At 42.6% G+C, this 22,163-nt stretch overlaps 1 protein-coding gene across 4 annotated transcripts in view; it reads left to right on the top strand.

Annotated features, from left to right (window-relative positions):
- Positions 1 to 22,163, top strand: part of hwt (heavyweight) — a 72,562-nt gene that overhangs the window by 35,417 nt on the left and 14,982 nt on the right. For 3 of the 4 annotated variants that reach the window (XM_070211231.1, XM_070211233.1, XM_070211232.1), the window contains one exon: positions 21,236 to 21,370. In XM_070211231.1, the coding sequence (XP_070067332.1) occupies positions 21,236 to 21,370 (135 nt within the window). Of the gene's footprint in view, positions 1 to 19,984; positions 20,284 to 21,235; positions 21,371 to 22,163 lie in introns of those variants that run through there. The other variant, XM_070211234.1, reaches the window with a different exon arrangement.

The following is a 22,163-nucleotide window of genomic DNA, read 5'->3' as shown; positions in this document are numbered from 1 at the left end:
CAGCGCCCGTTGTTGTTTTTGTTGTTGTTGTTGTTGTTGTTATAACTAATCAAAGCGACGCGTTTTGCTCAGCGACTTTTGGCGCTGTCGCTGCCAACGTCGCTGCCAGCCGCCAGCTGCGTGCCTTGCGTGCTGTGGCTGCCTGCTTTCGTCATGACCTTCATGACTCATCGTTTCGGCTTGCCTTGATGCTGGCAGTGCGAGCGAGACGGGTTGCGCCTGTGCTTGCCGCATGGCCCGCCTTTTTGGAGCTCTGCTGCGCTGCCCGCAGCCCTGAGTCCGCTGCCCGCTGCCCGCTGCCCCGCTGTCCGTTTGCTTTGGTTTCTTTCTTATTTTTTTTGTGTTATTTGTTTTTTTGCGCATTTAATTAAATAAATTGTCCTTACATTTAGCCGCCTGCCATTGTTAATGTGCTTCGGCTTTGTGTTTTGTATTTTGTTTTTTTTTTTTTTGTTTTTTTTTTTTGTATTCTGTTGCATAATTTGGAGCGTGGCTAATTTATAGTTGGCCATTTTGTTCATTAATTTTGGCCACATTTGCCACTTCTTGGCCAGCAACCGCGCCCCCTCCCCCCTGCCGGCCCACCCGACCGGCTCAAACAGGCCGCACCTGTGTGTTCGGCCAAAGGAAAAACTGTTGTTACGCTTTTCCGAACAGCAAAACATTTGGCCACTTGGCCAAGTTATCTGAGGTTAGTTGTGGCTCTTGGCCAGGAAAACGGGCATTGGCAGCTAATTAAATCTCATTTAATACATAACGGGGAGTGCCCTTTCGGCCACAATATGATTACCTGCTCCATAAGTGTGTCTGTGTGTGTGTGTGTGTGTGCAGCAAATAAAGGCCCAGCTGAGCTAACTATATCATAGCATACTTATGCGGGCGCGCAGCAAACATGTCCATAATAATAACTGTGCCCAAGACTCGGGCAGTTCTTAAAGGCAATATTGTGTCTATTATAAGAAGAAGACCAGGCCGAAGAGCTGCTCGTTAAGAGAGATTTTACGGTGCATAAAACATTACAAGTAAACAAATCCATAGCCTACTTATGAGGGTTCAAGAGACATTATTTGCGAATTATAATGTTTAATAAATTAATAATAATATAAAAAAATATATATATATATAATAAGACTTAAAAGCATTTACCTTTTAAAAAGTCATGTTTAATTTCACTTATCCTAGGTAAATTGTTGAAAACTTCTGACGCGATAATTTCTCTTTGCCCTGGGCAGATTTTCGTCATAAGATAAATATATTTTATTCACCTTATTATGAAATGTAACTGGAAGCTGACTTTTCCGGGAATTTCTTATACTTATTATCAAGTGTAATTATACTTGGTAATACCCTCAATTCATTGACAATGGCCAAAAGGGGTATAATGATTTTGTAGAAACGTGTGTAACAGGCAGATGAAGACATCTCCGATCGCATAGATTATATATATTCTTGATAGGGAGGAAAAGCTGAGCTGAACCATGCACGCTTCATTTTTTATCCATATTTTGTTTGATTTTGAGATATGGGCTTTTTTTTAGCAAACCTCGAAGATTATAAGAGTCAGCCGCTGTAAGCTTGGTATGTGAGCTCATATATAGTACGAAAATAGTCAACTTAATGAATTAGGGGTAATCATCATTTTGTGAATTTAATAGAGCTAGATTTATTTTTAATGTAGATCTTTATTCTTTTGTATATTTCCACATTTGGGTGACTTCAGTGTTCCCGAGAATTTTCAAGGGAATCGGTTCATTAAGACCGGAGTTACTAGGGAACATATTGATTTCTTAAGCATAGCTCGAGGAATACACGAATTAACTACGCCAAACTTGGTATGTGGGTTCTTATGTAGTTTTTAAAGTTTAAAAATACTTAACTCTATGAATACAACTACCATACCTTACATAAACTGGAATTAGTTAAGTTTTCCAGGTAGATCTTAGCGAGCTTTGGTATATATGCACATTTGGATGCCTTAAGTGTTCCCTGAGAGTTGCATTAGGATTGGATCCTAAACACCAGGGTTACTAGGGAACATATTTCATATAGGGTGGTAAGAAGAAGCGCAGATGCTGCAAAAGTTCTGGGGCTAGTCTTAGGGTATCTGTTGGGCCTGCATCTTTAATTTTTTCCTTTTATGGAACTTCTAGCATTCGTTTTTGCCTCATTTATTATTAGCTATCTTTTTTTTTCTTTTTGTGCTTTTCCCCCATTTTGCAATTTCCTCGAAACGAGCTAAAAACTGAAGCGCTTAATGCTAAATTGTGATGCCATTTTATTTTTTTTAATACAATCTAAAGTTTCCGCCCTCCCTCGTGACACACACTTCATCCCCCTCTCTCTCTCTCTCTCTCTCTCGCGGTGCGCAAAACCTATTTTTAACTGTGCAATTTTAATATTTTACCGTTATCATTTTTTTCGTACTCAGTTGGATTTCAGTTTATTTTCGTATATTTTTCGTGCTCCATTTGCGGTGAGCGGAAAAATTTGCATTTGCGTGGAAAATTTCCGTTAGATTTGTTGAGTTTTGCGTGGGCAAGAGTTTTAAGCCTTTTTAATGAAGCGCGTTTCTAATGAGAGCCAAAAGTTCACTTTCTGCCCGTATCGAGGACAAAGTTAATGAAAGACCACGTCGGGGACGAGCGTGGGGGCGTGGGGGGGAAACTGTGGAAAATGTAAATGAAAAGCGCTCAAAAAAAACAGTCAAACCAAACTTTTTGGCCAAAGAGGCGGCTCAGGGTACGAGGGCGTGGCACGGCCTGCATACGACGTAATAAGTACGTGTATCAACTGCTTGCCAAAAGGGGCGGGGCACAGCCCGCCCAGCCGCAAACAAGCGGAAACCTGGGCAAAATACCGAGTCAATAGAGTTGACAAGACTAAAATGTAATCAAAGGGCAGCCAAGTTCAGTCTCTCTGTAAACGTAATATTAACAAATGGCTGGCCATCAATTTGCAGCTTATTTAATGTCGCAACAATTGGGCAAAAAAAAGAAGAAGGGACTGGGCGGACACTTTACTTATTGCCAGCACTGTCAAATTATATAAGCAGACAACAGCCTTTCAAGAGTGAAAAATCACACACGCGTCCAAAATATCAAACGAACAAAAAAAAAGGCAAAGAAAATGAGAGAAAATATGCCAACGATTTAATACCCTAACATGACAGCGCTCTGATTGACAGAGCGGCTTCTTTTAATGCCTAGAATATGATATTGTCAAGACAGTTCGAATATTAAGAACTTTCTGATACATATACCTAGATTATGATCATCTAGATACGATGCCAGCACAACTTGTCGAGCTGAATAGAAGAACAATGTTTGTTGTTGTTCTTGAGTTTCGTCTGGAATACAGGAATTTAAAAAAAAAACGGTATGAATGTTATAATACAATATTCATAGTCATATAACATAGCAAGCTATCGATAAATGGCTGTAGACTAGTGTGCGTTAATTACGAAAAGAGTGTTGCACAATTAGAAAAGTTCGCGGAGTTGGAAAAGGTCTGCTGCGAAGAGCCGAATAAAGCAGAGCTTAATAAACTTTGCGGACACGAGCTACTTTTTAATTATAGGAAGAAGAAAAGCTAGCCTTTATCTGGAAATATGGACGGACCGAAAGCAGGGCAAATATCTATATATCTAAGAGAACGTGATGACCACTTTGATCAAGAAAAACTTTATACAAGTTTATTTAATGTGTCGCACAACTCTTGAAGCATTTAGAATGCCCGCAAAATGTTGTGAGGGTATTAAGAAAAGAAAAGGAACTGAATATAATCACAATACGCTGCAAAAGAAACATGAATAATAAATTATGATGGCAGGAGCGAGACATGCTGTTATGTGTGACAAGTCGCAAGTCTGTGTGTCATGAGCTGATTTTCTACAATTTTTCTGTACCTTTTTGGCCGTTTATCGTTTACCGCTGCTGCTATCACTGGAAGCTACAAGGGGCTGAGGTGGAGAGCAGGGGTGGCAACATTTTCCGGCAGACGTCTGCGAAATGAGATAAAAAAGAAAACATTTAGGCCTGACAATGGCATTGTTGTAGCGTCATGCTGTGTGTGCACGCCAAATGCCTTGGCTAAAAAGGCAAAATCACAAGCCGCTTAGCGCCCAAACAGGGACAGGCACAGTTTTCTTTACAGCTTCTCTTTTCTTTTCATTTCATTTCGAACGCTGCCCAACACTGGCCAGCAACACGCTCTCAGCGCTGTTGTCGCTATTGTTGTTGCCGTTATCGTCATCTGGTGGTTGGTCGCTCTGCTTTCCGCAGACAGTCGCATTTTTGCGCTAATGATTAATGGCTGTCATCCTGTCGTCCTGTCGTCCTGTGCTCCTGTATTTTGCTCCTCTTTGCCTGCACAGTGGTGCACCTAATGCAGCACTTTTTGGCATATTAAAAAACCCATTTGTTTTGAGTTGCTTGTTATCGATAAATGTAAGCTCAACGATCGGCCTGTGGCACTGCAGTTAGGTGGTTCGATAAAATCTTAGATTTTAAAATTGGAGTGAGATTCTTTTTTGGGGTTCCACTAAGTTGTAGGCTGGAATCTTAATACAGCAGGACTAGAAACTTAATAAGTGGACATTTTTTTTCACGGCTTAGGTTTTTATACTTGAAATTCTTTCATTTAGTTTTAATGAGTTTGATTATCACATTTTCAGTTATATTCAGAACCGGCTGAATGTGCTGAGCTGCACAATGAATATCGTACTAAATAACGATTTTCGTTTGTTGCCAGTTTCGCGCACATTCGCAACACTGTGCGTCGTGCCGTTGTCCCCTTAAGTTTCTAAGCGCCTTCGGGCGCAAAGCCGCTCAAAAACTTTTTTATTTTATTTATTTTTTGGATAGCTGGGCTCTACATCCGGTTGCCAGTCGCTTTTGTTGCAGCTGTTGCAAATCTCAGACGTCGTCGTCCCGCAGCAGTGTTGATAAATGCACTTAAAGCACCCGCTTATCGCCTGCCATTACCGAAGCCCATTCACTTGAAATGAAATCTTGAGCATTTCAATATGTTGTCCGCATGCAAATGCGATTGACAGGCCTTGTGCTGGCTCATTCATTACGTTCATTAGCAAAAGGATTTTGCTGACAGCTCCAGAGCCAGACCCAAGCCCATAAAAGCAAATTAAAATTGACAAACTTCACGTCGCTCAACACTAGTACGTTATAAGTAGTGCTGCAAAGTGAAGTAAATAAATCTATATCAAAGCACAATGTGGCACATTGCAGGCACGAAATTGTGTGAGTGGAGGAGGGCAGCGGGATTTGGGTGAAAGGGTGAAGTGCGTTCTAGAAAAAGCCAAGCCAGTTGAGAATGGTTTAGTATTTTGTATTTTTTTTTTTTTTTGGGCAAAACGTTTACAGAATTTCTTATAATGTTTGCTTTTGCTTGCTGCGCTCAGCTTTTCCATTTCCATTTCCTTTTGCTATTTTTCTTTTGCCAGCTGATGATGATGACAAGAAGTTTCGAGCAGGTTTTGAGGCGAACAAAAGTCAATAGATTGATTGGAAGTTGACTTTATGTCCGGCTTTTCACGTGTGATAAATAGTGTTGGTTAACAGCATTTGGTGATTAAGTGTTAAAAGAGGCGGTTGGTTTTTATTGCTCTAAAATTGGATAAATATTTGTTAAAGATGAGTCGCACACTTAGGAAAGCTTGTCAAAAAGTTGAGAAGTATATGCCAGCTTGATTTATTTGCTGTCATTTTCATGTAATCGATATCTATCGATAACATTTGTTAAACGAGGTTTATTTCTTGATATCTGCTTTTATTTCCACTTTATCGATAAATATCGATTTTGAGAAATAGTTTTTCGGGGATAACTCGAATATTCTAAGAGCTAAACACACCCAATTTGTCATGTGGCTTTTTGTTTAGTAAATGTTTCACCTGGGAAAACGGAAAAATGAAAACTACATTTTAAAGGCAGATGCTTGCGCTTGGGTATATTCCCACAGCTATTTCCCGTAAAGTTTTATAAAGCTAAAACAAACATAAATATCAGCTAAAATAATGTTAAGTTCTTCAGTCGAATTTAGCATAAATTGCTGACGCTTCAATTAAAGCAAAAATTTACCCACATCACACCTTAACCCCCCTCCCCCCCCTGACCCACACACACAGCCCCTTCGCATCCTCCCATGTGAGAAGTTCATGTAAATTGCGTTGAAAGGTCGAGAACCCATTGAACTTGCTTCATAAATGAACAGCAACAACAACAACAAGAACAACAAACGTTGCATACACGTGTTACAACAAGTGTTAACTGAAAGTGAGACCCCCCCCCAATCCCACCTCTCTCCCACCTTCCTCTGCAGCCAGCACAATTTGTCATTTGCCAAATGAAACACACACAAAATAAAAAAAAAAAGGAAGCAAAGCCAAAAAATCGGCTTGGCTTACCTGGCTGCTTACCTGTGCGCTCTATTAAATATTCACCCTTTTTTTTATCTGCAACCAACCCACCGGATACACCAATACCACCCACCACCCACCCGCCACCCACTCTACAAGTGGCACATGCAAGTTTTCGTTGATACGCTGATGTTTACAAATTTTCACGCCAAAATGAAAAAACTTTTGTTTTGCCCGCTTTGTTTTTTTTTGTTGTTTTTTTCCACATTCGCAAGTCAGCAACAGCATAAATGAAGTTTACGTTCTTGGAGTTGCATAGACTTTGTGTATACACTGTTATTGCTGTCTCGCTTCTACCGCGGCTAGCCCTCTCCCCAGGTCGTGGCTTTGACTTTGGCTTTGTTCTGCCGCGTCTCTGGGGAAACTTGTTGTTGTTGCTGCTGTTGCTGCTTCCTCTTGTGGTCTGAAGACTGCTGCGGCTAGCTGCTGCTGCTTCGTCTTCTTCTTCTTCGTTTTTGTACGCTGTTTTTGCTGGCGTTGTCATGTGTCAAGTGCCAAAGTAGTAAACAACATGTTTACTCTACAACAACAACCATAACAAGAACAGCTCTCTACACTTGACTCCCTTTTTTAGTCAACTACTTCAATGGCCTTGAAGTGGCTGCCAAAACGGTTGACCGTCGCGCTCCCCTTTCCCACTTTCCACCCTTTCTCCGCCCTGCCAAGAACCTGGGCAACTTCTCATATATCTCATAAACAGGTCTCAGCCTGATTGTGGGCTACTTTGATTTCCTTAAAGGCAACTTTTGTGAATTGCTTTTACCAAAAACATATTCAATTGTTTTTGTTCTTGAAATATCACATATGTTATATTATTTAACGAATTTTTATGTTTTCAACAAATTTACCATAGACTAATCTTTGCAGAAATTAAGTCTTTTATTTATGCTCAGAGAATTATTTTTCAAAACTTTCAGAAGGCAACTTTTTGTTCTCGCTCGCAATTCGAAACTTTAAATTAAAAAAAGAACAGCTCGAAAATGTATTGTCTAGAGCTTCAATTATAACAGAAAAATTGCTAGCTAAAGTCAAGACACGACTGCAGCACAAAGTGCTTGTTAACTTTGACAGGCACTTGAGCAAAAGTCGGAAGCATTCTTGAGTTTCATATATTAACGAGAGAGTCAGGATATTTTGGGCACTTCGAAGATTTACTTTTGCCTTACATTGGCAATGCAATCTGATAATTGAATTTAAATTTAAACTTGTAGTTAACTATTTGGCAGGCGGATTGACTGCAGCTTCAAATAAGTTTGACATGGCACAGCTTTCAGCAGCTGCAGCTAATAAGTTTGCTAGAGATACGAGAGCATGTTTGACAAGCCCTTGTTAGCTTTGACAGCAACTTGACAGTATACGCCCCAATTTGACAACTGGAAGGTAGTTTCAGTTTCAGTAGCTCGTTTGGTTTATATAATATTTCGCAGAAAGTTGCCTATGCCAGGCAATTGAAGGCAAATATCTACCATATTAATTTCAATAATTGAATTTTCCTGATATTTGAGCATGCTTTGCGGCAAATGTCAATTAACGGGTCACGCATTCCTGGTAATTATTCCAAATGCCGAGCCTAGATGGAAACGCCTGAAAGCTGGCAACAGTTTTGGGTCGCGAAAATTGCTTATTTATGCCGAACGGCAAATGGCGAGTGTCAACAACAGCCGCAAGAGTGCTTAACGGGCTCCTGTCGGCATTGACCGACTATCGAATACCCTGTACTTGGCTGCCGTTACATGCAATCAAACATTACATTTGTCTCCCTTCGCCCGTTACATAGCCAGCTTTCAAACCATAATGGCCCCTGCTTACCCAATGGCTACAGGGTATAGCATAGCAATGGGGAACAACCTTATTAGTTATGTAAAGTGCGCACTGCTGTTTTTGTACAATGTTCGTCGCCGTGTTGCGGCTTTGCCCGGCGCCTCCTACACCCCGAATATCCCTTGCCACCAAGCTAGAGGTGCGACGGTCAACCGACCCAACCGCCCCCCCCCCCAGTCACGCACCTGCCGGACTCCTAGTTCATTTCATTTTCGCTGATTTGGCACGTACGCAGCCTAAAAACTGTTTGCCCTTCTAATAAGGCCATTTGCACAACAGATGGCGCTGCGGTGGCGACCAAAACTGACCGCTGGTCGGCGCCAGCGTGTTAAATATGTGAATTATGTTAATTTGCAGCTCCCTCTCGCACGCGCTCTTCCCCTCCCTCTCTCTCGCTCTCTCGCTCTCTGGCGTGTCAAAAATTGTAGTTGTTACGCCCAACCCTTTTCCTTTCCCCTCCCCTCTAACCGCTCGCCCTGCCGCACTGCGTGTTGTATTACACACAAAGTTGTTGTTCGGGCATCAGTTGACAGTCCCCAGCGGCTTAGACCAAAGGCCTCCGCACACACACACACACACACACACACACACACACGCACTTGCTATGCGTCATCGTCTGCTACACACAAACACACACACAGACAGAGACGTACAGCACATGGCATGTCGTCACATGTGCGCAACAAATTGCGTCTGCCGTTTTGAATTTTGCGGTTACATTTCCGTTGCACCGCCGGCATCGATGATGTCGCTGGCAAATAGGTGGAGCAGTCGGTCCACAGTCGGGTTGGAATATCAGTGGGTGGGTGGGGGTACGTTGACAGCATTTCAAATAGCAAAAGCCAAAGGCGTGCAAAATAATAACGGCAACAAAATAATAAAAAAAAAAAAACCAGGCAAAAGCAAACGCAAAAGTCGCAGGCAGCTGCTTAAAGCAAAGCGCACAGTGGCATAAAAAGCATTTGTTGTGAGAGTAAAAATACTAAATTTGATTTGTGCACTTTGAATTTGTATCTATACTCGAGCATTCTTTATTGTTATTATTGCGTTTTCCTTGTTAAAAATAATACATTTATTATTTGAGTATAACAATTAAAAACTGTATAACAATAAAAACCGGCAACGGCCGCTGGTTAATCATTCCCAAACACCTCAACATCTTCTGTTTTTCTTGTTACCGTTGGCCCCAATTAGAAATGAGTGTGCCTGGAGTAAAGTAAAGTATGCTTGGTGTCGTGCGTTTATTACTCCTTAGTCAGTTATTTTAAAGCTTATAATGAATTAATTATATGTTGGTAAAGCACTTTCTCTCGCCTCTCTCAATTCGCCAGTGACTTTAACATTAGCTCACGTTCTTTGAAATATTCATGTATTTTTTATTATTAATTCAAAAAAAAAAAAAAGCAATTCAACAATTACCCAAATTTAAACCAGCATTTATTTGGTTCCATTAGTTTAACAACCGTGCCCACTGTGCGCACCGTTGTCTTCACTGCGGCTTCGCATGCAGCCCAAAAGCATGCAACGAAAGAATGAAAGAAGTGAACAAAAAATAAATCTGTAAATCTGATTTATGCGTTTGGTGCGCGACGCTTCGTCACGTGAGCGCAAAAGAGATGCAGCATTGAGAGAGCTGAATGTCAAAAAGAGATGGAAAGAGAGAGTGAGTGAGAGAGAACGTAAAACATGAGTCGAACTTAGATTTTGTTGAATGTTGGCGTGGAAAGGGGGGGGGGGGGCATACTGGTGGCAACACAAATCCCAACAAATTTGTAGCTTTAGTGCGGGAATTACGAATTGGCAGATTATGGAAATTGCTTCGCCTGCCCAGCTGGGGCAAGTTTTATTGATCAGCTGCCAAATAGCGCTGGACAGCGAATGATAAAGATAGTTGTGGCTCGCATTGAGCTGCCATGAGTCATCCATAGACAGAGCGAGAGAGAGAGAGAGAGAGAAAGAGAGAGAGAGAGAGAGAGGGAAAGGAAACGGCGAGTGGAAAGTGAAACTTGTCATAATTTGATATGCGGCTAAAGTAATTCCAAGCTTAATACCTGTAGACAAATAATAACAACAACAACAACAACAACAGCAGCCAAATGAGGGTGGCCAGATGCAGAGAATTGTGGCTGGGGTTGCCACATGTGGCATATTTAATGACAATGAAGCTCGTGTCAAGGATTACTAATTAGTGTCTGGACGTTGACGACCAACAACGCTTTTTACGAGCTCTGCGTGGATGTGGGTGAGAGTCTACATGTGTGTGTGTGTGTTTGTGCACTTAAGACACAGATAACAGCAGCACTTACACACACACACACACACACACACACACACACACACACACACACACACACAGACACAGCCCTTGGCTAGCTATTTGCTTTTTAAATTGACTTTCGCCGCCCACAAATTGAGCTGTTCCTGCGACAGAGCTACCCAAATGCGATTCGACCGACCGCCCGACCGACTGTCGCCCACCCACCGTCCACCGCTCAGCCTCACACCCCCCCCCTCCCAACGCACCTGTCTGCCCGTGCGTCCGTCTGCCTGTCTGTCTGATAAGCGTTCATGTCTTCAGTTACCTGAGGCTTAAGTGAATTTTTTGTTGATGTTTTTCGGCTTTTGTGTGGTGTGTGCGTGTGTATGTGTGTGTGTGTTTGTGGGGGGCGTGTCCATTTAATTGCAGCTTCAGTTCTGGTAAGCATGGGCATTATGACTTTATTATAATGCTCCTTTCTGAGTGTACAAAAGTCAGAGGCTTAGGCAAAGGCATGCGAATCCCAAGTAAGGGTATATGTGGTACTTGAGAAATTTGATAAGCTTGGCTCCCGCCGTAAATGATTATGTACTTAAATTAAAAGTGTTGATTTGAGGAAATACTGTAACTTGTGGAATAGCGAATATTATATGCTCTTACCATACAAAATATTTGGGGTATATTTGCTTGATTATCATGCTAAATGATCCCTGAACTTGGAGCTCGAGTTGCTTTAGGAACGAAAGGATTTTGAAGCAACAAACCAAGTATCTAGACTCAATTCTAATTGAAATCAAAGAAATACTTAAACTTTTTCTACTTAAAGAAAGTATATGAACTCCGAAAGTATTGAATAAAGAAATAAAATTGTATTCTCCGTCTTCACGTTAGTTCGAGCGCTAAATTGGACCTCGACAAACGTTGTATGTATTTTCATCTTATATAGATATATATGCTTTACAGTTAGGGTATGCCCCATTCGTTGTCGAGTGACTAGTTTTTGCAGCACTTGAAGTGTGGGGTCTGGGCCTGAAAATGATGCGATTCATTTTGCCATCTGATGCTGCTGCTGCTGTTGCTCAAGTTGCTGCTAAGCTGATTTGTATTTAATGAGCTGTATATGCTGCACACGCACACACACACACACACACACACACACACACACACACGAGACGGCAGCAGAATAAAAACATTTACCTTTTGTGGTAGCTTTGGATAGGATTGGGTTCGGTTAAGCTACGGGTTGCCATGGGTTTGCTTTGGGCTTTACTCTGGGCTTGGGTCTCCAAAGGTGGCTCAAGTGCCGACTTGTCTGTGTCTGTGTGTATGTGTGTGTGTGAGTGTCTGTGTGTCTGGATTTTGTGCCTGTTCCTGTGCCTGTGTCTGTGTCTGGGGCTTTATCGCGCCGGCTCAGCCGTCGTCTCATGTCAGCTCGTCAGTTTGAATAGGCATCAAAATCATTTGCCAAACCACCTGTCAGCGAACATCCACCCACATATTCTCATCATGAACCTCTCTTCCCCCTAACCCCTGCGTCATGTCCCGTGCCCACACATCAGCCGCATCGACAACATGCGACGCGATTATTTGCGTTAATGTAATGCTTCGTTGCCGCCTTCTATCCTGGGGGCTCTCCATTTCCACATATTTATATACATCTAAATATATTTTTTTATTTGTTTAGCATTATGCGTTTGGTTTTGTAGCCAAGAAAATCCAGCGAGCAGCCAACCCTCCAGCCCAACCCCCAATGTGCTGTTGCCTCAAAGGCAGGCGCATCGTTTTAACCCCTCGAGTATAAATTTATAAATGAAATTCCGTAAATATTTTCCTTGGTTGATTTCTAGACTGCAAATTAAGCCGTGGGCTTATTTTGGCCGTATGATGCATCATTTTGAAATTTCCTCTTCGCGCTAATTTGCCAAAATTTTAATCGAAATAGGACCCTAGCGCTTTTACTTTGCGGTTTTGTTTGTTTCCTTTTGTCGCCTTTCTATGTGATTCTCATGAAACTCTCATAAAATAGGATTGCCTTGCTCGGTGATTCTTAACTTAGCTTCTCAGCGCTAGTTACTTGATATGAGAGAGCTGCGTTTGTCGTTTCTCAGGAACGTAGGACGTCTGATGAGACCCATCCATGTTAAGCATTATTCTTCGGTAATGGATTTTCTTCCTATAATTTCCCAAAGTGTTCTAAGCAAGGAGGGCTTAGGAATTTTAACTAATATTCCATTTTACATACTTGCCATAGACTTGACCTAAGTCTTACCCTATAAAAATGTGGCGCTTAATTTCTTGGCAAGCAATTTTTAAAATTGTTTTGCACCCACAACTAATAATGAGACCGAAAGGACAACGGCAAGGATATACGCACAAGACTGAGACTGAGGGTGAGCCTCGGAGCTGGACGAAGGTTTCGTCTACGACTGAGGGTGAACGCATGGAATTTTTACCCCACTTTAGAGCTGACTCATGGACAACATTAATGGCACCCAGCAGCAAGTCGCTGTTTAAGTTTGTAGTTTGACACCACCGTCCCCCCCCTCCATCCTACACTGGGTGGCATTGGCCTTGCTTAGCGGTTTTTCGGTGGCATAAGAAATGCCGCTCTCCGTTCTGCCGTCCGCCTGGCCAGGCCTCGCCCACTTCCCGGTTAGCAGATGCTATTGCCTGCTTTCGTCTGAAAGCCAAGAAACCGCCAATGGACGAAGGACGCTTAATCGACTTTACTAACATTAAATGCGTGTGGTTAGCCAACTCCCCTTCTCCTCCTGCCCGCAGCGGGAAGCCCAAAGCTTGCGACGCATGAAAATGGCGTGAACAAAAAAAAAAAAGAAAAAAAAACAAGAAAGAAAAGAAATCTTCTCCCGCCTATTTCGTAGCGCCTGCCCATGTGCTGTATTATTTATGCCCATAAAAATATTATTGCCATTTTTTCGCATTTGGATTTTTGTAGACGTCATTCCACCAACACCCTGTGCCCTTAGCCCCCACCAAACACGCCCAGCACCACCGAACGTCTTGTCAAATGTCAGGCGTGAAGTGTTTGTTGATGCGCTCCTCGTCCGATGATGAGGGCGAACTCTCCACCCGACCGGGGCTAGAAGGAAACGCCGGATGTGCTGAGTAATTGGACCCATATGCTGCCCCTGCCCTCACACTCAAGCGAGCGGGCGTAGTTGTGTGTAGTTCTGCATGGTTTTCGTGGTTGTGGCTTCGTGGTGACACACGCACACACACACACACACACACACACACTCGACCAGTTATCCACTTGCCACAAAGTGCTGCAGAGAGGGCACCTTGGAATTTCTTTGAGAAAATAAACCAGTTGCAACATTTTTGACTGCATCAACTGAGGTTATATCTGTTACAAAAATTGAAGTTAGTTTCGTTTGTCAGATTAGAAATTTATAGTTTGGTCAGACGTAGAAATGTGGTTAAGTTGCGCAAATTGAAATTTGGGAGATGCAGTTGATTGTGCGGAAAACAGATTTCATTGGCATTCAAAAGTGAGGTTATGTTAGTCTGCTTATGACAAAAGTGAGGTTACGTTATGTTCTTCATAAATATGCAGAAGTGAGCTTATGCTACCAGGTTTTTGACAAAAGTGAGGTTATATTGGTATTGTTAACAACTACAGAAATGAGGTTATGCCGACATTTGGCTTGATTAAGCTTCTAAAAGCAATTGAAGCTTTAAAAGTGAGGTTATGTATGGTTATGGCCGTCATAGCAACATATATTTGTTAAACAGAAGAGTATTCGATACAAGAACCTTCTTTATATGTGCTCCGATCCGACTGGGTGTCATATATGTATTGCCTGCAACAGAAACGGTGACCTTTGCAAGGTTTCCAGACAAAAGCTTTAAAACTGAGAGAGTTGTAAAAACAACTCGGCTGTTGATGCTGATCAAGAATACATATATTTTATGGGTTCAGAGATGTCTCTTTCTATGCATTACACTTTTATATGAAATCTATAATATCCTTTAATAATATCTTCTATAATAGGTTGCCCCAAAAGCCAGATTAGCTTCTATAGCATTCAAGCGAATATAACGAACTTTTTACACAAAAGTTAGGTTAAGTATGTGTAAGTGAGGTTATGTATGAGTAAGTGAGGTTATGTAGCCATAGCTCGCATTACAATTGACTCAATTTATTTGTATTTTGTTGCACAAATGCCGTTTGCCCAGCTCGTTTGCTATGAATGCCAAAAAATGAATCATACTCATATTCATGTGAATAATCACACAAATACGAATGCAAAATGTCGACAATTTACGGCGATTTACGTTTTGCGATTTTCGACTCTCGATGGGTTTCTTTTTGTTGGGTCTCAATTATTGACCATTGGCAGCTGCCAATAGATTTGGTTTAGAGCCACGTAATGCCCATTTAAATGACTGCCCACCCATCCCCCCTCTTGCCGTACCCTTTGCCAGCCGCAGCAGACGCCAACAATTTGGTGGCAACAACTCGGTTGGGAAGAGGAGGGAGGGAGGGAGGGGGGGCTTGCAAATAAAGTGCCGATTGGATATTACAACTTTCCGGTCACTGCATTTCTGCAAAGTTCACAAAACTACAAATACAACACCTCACCCCCGCTCACCACCTTGCGCCGCCCCTTTGGCGCACAACTTCTGCTCCCACAAGCAGAACAATTTCCACAATGTGCGCTCAACTGTAGTGGCAAAAGGGTGCGGCGTGGCGAGGGCAAGGGCGTGTATGTGTGTGGGTGTCTGTGTGTGTGTGCACTGGTAGGCGTTGAATGTCGTGTAGCCAAACAGGAAGTGCCGCACACACACACACACACACACACACACACAGAGAGAGAGGGAGACGAGCAGAACATTTGGCAACATGTGTACAATTGCGAGTATTTAAAACAGAGTCCAGCCTTGGCCACTGGCCACAAATGAATTTATTTATTTTACGGTTTGACCCCACAACCACCCACATTTTAAATTTCTTGTTTTTTGTTTTTATTTTACAATTTACATTTGGTTGCATTGCAAACAGTTTATGTGGCACGCCAGGGCTGTCACCCGCACCCAAAGTCACTGAAGATGCGTCCCTGCCTGTCTCCCCCCCCCCCCCCCCCCCCCATATCCCCCCGCCCCCTCTCTGTTTGTTTGTCTGTGTGTGCAACCACCCTCGGGCAAGGCGTCGTAACACTTGATAGGGCCGGCCGCACACGAATGGTGGTTGCGACAAAGAAAATTTATCGACTTTTGCGCCCAAGTCAGGTGGTGCAGAGCACATTCAAGTGGTGCCGTGAGGATCCTCTTGATCTCTGACGCACAGGACTTACGCTACATTTAGCTGTCTGTGCTAGCGCGCAAAAATAAAAACAACACACACACACACGCACACAATGCCAAAAATATTTAATTAAAATTTATGGCGCAACCCCAGGGTGCAGCCACCCAAAACGACCGACCACCTGACGTCGGCCCAGCGCTGCCTCGACAGGCCGACATCAGCAGTCAGCAGTCAGCAGTCAGCAGTCAGCCAAATGCCAAACGATGACACCCTTCAAAACCCCAAACCCAAACCCAAACCCAAACCCAAGCCGAAAGCTCAAACCCCGCACCTCGAACCCGCAGACGCGTTGACTTTTCTGTATGGCCCCCGACTGCAACCACTTGAAAGTTTATGCTCCCAAATGTCTCATTGACGGCCATTTTTAATGGCCTGCACTTGAAGTACAGCAGAAATTACAAAAAACAAACAAAAACAGGCATAAATATGCGTAATGGGTTATGCACGACTAAGCGTATGCCCTGCACTAACTAAGCCCCCATCGAATAACAGGCAATTTATATGGAATATATGAAATGAGCATCAAAATTGAACTGATATTTAAGTTAATATGAAAAGAAATATTCTTCCAGATAACTAAGCTGTAGACGAGTTTACAGCCCAAATAGTGTCTGGGAATCCAACGCATGCCCAACATACCCTCCCTGCGCTTCGTCATATTCACGGGGTATATTGACAAGCGCGCAGAATTATAACGAAATATGCAGCATACTGCGAGGCGCACAATGCACATGCGAGCTATGAAAAAGTTGCAACGTTGTTTAAATAACAAACGGGCCATGAAGGGTTCGTCCCATAAATGGGATGCCAAGGGAGGGCGTGACAGCGGGTATAAGTTAAGTTAAGTAAACAAGGCATAAAGCGATTGACGGCTTCTGCACGGCGGAAATTTACCTGTAATCGCACCACAGAGCAAACAAATCAATTGAGCGTGAAAGGCCCGACCCGCCACCTCCTCGTATCCTCGAGCTGGAGTTGGGTCTGAGGAGACGCGCTTTGTTGATAATTGAAAGCGTCTGCTCGCTGGCACACTTAATCAATCAGCTAAAACAGTCGATCAATCAATCAATCAATCAATCAATTGCTTAACACAGCAACAACAGAAGGTCAGAGCAGCTGTCGAGCGTCGCGTTTACTGGGTTAACTTGGTATTGGGTGTGTTTCAGACTCCTGCTAATTGCAATTAGTGAGCGCGACTTTGACAGCAACTGTGACAACAACAACAATGACAACAACAACAACAACAACAGCAGCAACAACAACAAGGAGAACAACTGAAGTAACAACAACAACAACAACAAAAATAGCCAAGCGAGGTCAAGCGACAGTGTTTGTTTAGTTGGTTGCCCGAGCTCACGGGTAAGGGTTAACTTGTCAAGTGCAACACTAGAAAAGAAAAGTCCATAACAATGGAAAATGCGTTTGATTGGCAAAGCTCGGCGAGCGAAAGCTTCACTTTTCCATTTACAAACGTTAAGTTTTCAATCAGCGTGAGGCTTACTGGAAGATGCACCAAGTTATTTAATATAATATGTTGAAGTTCCAGGCCCCTGCCAGAGTGTCGTATATGCAGATAGGCTTCTAGCTTTAGAGCTGGGAATAGCTTTCAACCATTGTATGTACAAATTCAGGCATTAACATGAGGATAGATTTGCAATGCATTGCTAAAGTGCTTGTTAACTAAATATCATGCTTGATTTTAAAAAGCCTTCCTTATTGTAGTATGCTTGAGCAATGATAGCTTATATTGATGTTTAATAATTTACAGGCCGCTTATAAATATATAAATGTTAAAATCTTCATGTCAATTTCAACGAATTTTGACAGCCACCAGGAAAATCTACGCTGAAGATAAGAAGATAGCTTTTGGGAAATATGCGTGAATTCGTGGACTATTGCCACGCTATGTGAGAATGCCCAAGTTTGTAGAGTGTTGCCTCTTTGTGTCAAAGAAAGATGCGCTTTGAACGAGTTGGCAACTCTGTTTATCATAATTAAATTCATGGAGCGTAGCTGGACTTTAGTAAGTGTTGAACTTAAGCAGTCAGAATTGTGTTTGACATTGCAGGCGGTATCTAAAAATAGACTTTTAAATTGCATTCCTTAATTCTCGGAATTCAATTCTTCCAACTGTACACGCGCAAACACAGAAACACACACACACACACAAATCTAAACTCTTGTTAGGATTCTGCCAGTTGATGCTGCAATCAGCGCAATATGCCACAAAGCAAGCGTGGAAAGCCAGTCCAGAAATAGAAATGGGAAGAAAGAGTGGTACGAAGGCAGAAAGAGAGAGAGAGTGAGAGAGAGAGGGGCGGGGCGGGGGATAGCCAATTTATATTTGCTGGCCCGATAGCCGGGCGAACGAACACACAAACTGTGTCAAAGCAATGCGATGTGGCAACATGTGGCCACAGAGTGTGGCACACAGCCACATTGCCACAAACGGTGAGTCGAACGAACGTTGCATTCTGTGTCTTTTGTGTGGCTCTGATGCCGGATCCTGGGCGCGCTGCCAAAGTGCCTGCGGTTATGCGCCAGTTGTTTGGCTGGCCAGCATCAAGGCTGCAACATAGCGTGCCACATGCGGGGGCAGCAGCAACTGCAGGTGCTGCTGGCAAGCTCAGACACAGAAACTCAGAAACTCAGAAACTGAAACGAGCCGCATTAACGCCGCCTTTAAAATTTATGATATTTACTCGAGCAGACGCTGAGGCCAACGAGTTGGGCATTTTACTTAGCTGCACGGGATGTCAGGTGTGCTGGAGTGTGTGGTGGGAGGGGGGCAGACTATTGTGGACACGTGCCAAGCCAGGCCGCCAAGGCTTCTGCTGGCTGCTTTGGCTATGCATTTTTTATGGCCGCTCATCAAAGCCAACTAGAGAGACGCCAACAACTTGGCAATCAGAGCAGCTGCCACGGCCAGGCCAATGAGTAGCTGCCCCAACGAATCAACGGTGACTCATCGGGCTTGTCGGGGCAATCGACAGGACGTCGCAAATGCTCTGTAATTAGTTTTAATTATATTTTCTTCTTGGAACTTAACTGGTCGGGCCTCTATTAAGCATCAACTGTGTGTCTTGTCTTTCGTTTAACGAATCGAAGCTGACTTGAAAATATACGAGCAGCTAACCCTGTGCAGAGCTATATTGGTTTAAATATATGTTGGATAAAAACTAAGTATATATAGACTATAATACTATATATTGTGTATACAAAAACCAAGTATATAGACTCTCTATAGTATAGTATATTCCGATTTGGGATACTTCACTGAACTGCATTCTGCGCAGAACTTAGGCCATGATTTGACTTTTGCATTAATTTATGTCACTTTTAAATTCGGAATACCAATTTTCTTTAAATATTATTATGGTATGCTTCCCTTATATGAAATACAAATTTTTGTAATTTATCTTTTAGAAAAAATATTTAATATCTGTGAATTAAGGCATTTTATCCTTTCACAATTTGTGGGATTTTTCAGCCGCTTTCCCCTGCAGCTTCTCGCTTTTTTCAGTTTTCCTAGTTGACTTTTCTTGAGATCTCGGTTTTTTTTTCCTCCCGCATCTTTTGCTGCATTTGCTCGCTATATTTAGCTCTGAGCTGAGCATAATTTTCGCCTACCTCAATCTAAACATTTTGCTCGCTATGTTTATCCTGCATATCCTTCGGATCTGCTGCATAGTTCATGGGGGGCGCGCACAGTTTGCCAGCTGCAGCAGCAAGTGGCAAGTTGAGTGCGGCTGCGAGGGTGAGGTGGCATATTATGCACACTAACCAACTGCCTTTATTCACTATGATTGGCCCTTTCAATTTCAAAGTAATGCCCCAAAGGCCACAGCAGCAGCAGCAGCAGCAGCAGCAGAAGCTGCTGCTACCTCCACAACAGCCTCCGCACATTTACTTGTATGGCAAAGGAAAACTTTAACGCATAGCTGAAATGGAAAGCCCGCTTGGATGCCGCACTTTGTGCTAGTTGTAAGCTTAGTGCCGCGCTGCCCGTTCACCTGTCAACACCTGAGCTCCTTGGCTGCTGCCTTTTTACGCCTTTCGAGTAGCTTTGGCAAATTTTATTTTTACATTTTTTTTTTTGTTTTAGTAATTTTCTTAAGTGTTTGCCCCGTGAGACGTCTTCGTCGACGTCTGTGCAAGTGAACAAAATTATTAGCAGCATGTTCTGTCGTCGCTGCTGGATTGATTTTACCGCCGGTGAGGATTACGTGGTGTGCGCCGGTCCCTGTGCCTGGCCCTATCACGCCACCTGCGCGGCTGTCCCACGGGAACTGGCGCGTGAGTTACGGCGCAACAGCGCCAACAACTTTGCCAACAATTTCGCCAGCTCCGGCTCCGGCTCTAGCTCCAGCTCCGGCTTCGGCTCCGGCATGGAATGGTATTGCCGCAATTGTCGTCAACTTTATCGCCTGCAATTGTACTTTGAGGTAGCTACAACTGAAACCTGCTCATGTCACATCTAGCAGAAATCGCTGGTAGATACAGATACAGATACAGATACAGATACAGATACAGATACAGATACAGATACAGATACAGATACAGATACAGATACAGATACAGATACAGATACAGATACAGATACAGATACAGATACAGATACAGATACAGATACAGATACAGATACAGATACAGATACAGATACAGATACAGATACAGATACAGATACAGATACAGATACAGATACAGATACAGATACAGATACAGATACAGATACAGATACAGATACAGATACAGATACAGATACAGATACAGATACAGATACAGATACAGATACAGATACAGATACATATGTAGATGTGATTTTAGATGTGATTGTTCCTTTTTCAAGTCTTTTATCGTTATCATTAAAATAATTATCGGTTGAGTGGACGGCCCTTTCCCTTGGGCCACACCCCTTTCCGCCCTGGCCCGCTCTTCTCATGCAGTTTTATTTCCACACACTTAACGTTAATTGTTGTTGTTGCTGTTGATGTGTTGGTGGGCAGTGGCACGCCCCGCGGCTGCCCACCTGGTCGACGGTGCACTTGACAAAAGAATCTCGAGGCGTTTTCAAAGACGACGTCGCCATTTTTAATTGTAACTGTAATTTAGCCATTGTGTTTCAACACTTTTGATGACGCAGCATCACTCGTTCTCCCTCTTTCTGTCTCTCTCTTGCTCTCTCTCTTGCTTTCTCTACCTTAACAAGCCTAGGTGTGTGCATTTGTATGTGTGTGTGTGTGTGTGTAAGCACAGCTGTGGCCTCTTGGCGTGGGTGCACGCGTCGTGTTCTTTGGCTCAACTTGAAAATGTTATTTTTAGCATACAAATTGCGTAAAGGCTTCCACTCGCTGTGCCTGTCTCACTCTCTCTCTCTCTTATTCTCTCTGCTTTCAGATTGCCATCTGTGATGATTACAGCCTGCCTGTAGACTTTGTTAAGAAACGACCGTCCAGTTTCGATCCCTGCCTGGCCGAGGCAATACCAACGAATCCGGAGCATTGGATAGCGCCAAGTCCACAAACTGAATTTGTAAGTACAATTGAATTATGAACTAGTTCCGTAAGCAGAACGCTACGTCAAAATGACTGTTAATTGTTCCTAGCGCGAGTTGTTGAACTTTTGGTATAAAAACAAGAACTAAAAACTAAAGAAGAAGTTCAAGATATCTTAAGAAGTTCTTAAACCGAATCAAATGAACTTTTTAGAAAGCTTGGCCCAAATACAAACTTACTTGAGTACGATTTTTTAACGATCCAGTATCGCAGCTTGACTTCAAAAACGTCTAGGAACCAGTTCGCAAACTTAAGCAAATGAACAAAACTTCGACAAAAACATAATCATTTCACGTGCGACATTTAAAAGAACCAATATCAAAGCTTGAGTTCTAAAAGATCTGAGAGCCAGTTTGCGAACCTAACTAAAGTAGCTTTCTGGAAAGCTATGACTGTTTGCCTTATATAAAAAATGTTATTTCCTTGTAAATATATTAAATTCATAATTCGAAGTACAAACATACAAACTAGAATATCACAGCAAATGCGAACAAGTTCACGAAGCAAAACAAACGAATTTGCTTGCTTAAGGCAAAGCGAGGTCTATACCCATATCTTTTAGATGTTATAAATAACTGCTATATAATCAAAATTTTTCAAATACAGTAAACACCTTTTAAGAAGAACGCACCGTTTTCGTTATAAACTGCAACAATTGTTAATATCTGGTAGTTGCTTCTCCTATTAATATCTCCAAGTTGACAGCTCTGAATGTATTTCAATTAATTATTAGACTTTAAAGGTAGTCAAGAGTGGTTGCTAAAGCTAAA

This window comes from Drosophila virilis, chromosome X (genome assembly GCF_030788295.1).
Source record: "Drosophila virilis strain 15010-1051.87 chromosome X, Dvir_AGI_RSII-ME, whole genome shotgun sequence".
Lineage (NCBI taxonomy): Eukaryota > Metazoa > Arthropoda > Insecta > Diptera > Drosophilidae > Drosophila > Drosophila virilis.
Note: the sequence above shows the minus strand (reverse complement) of the source record. Positions and strands in the feature narration are given on the sequence as shown.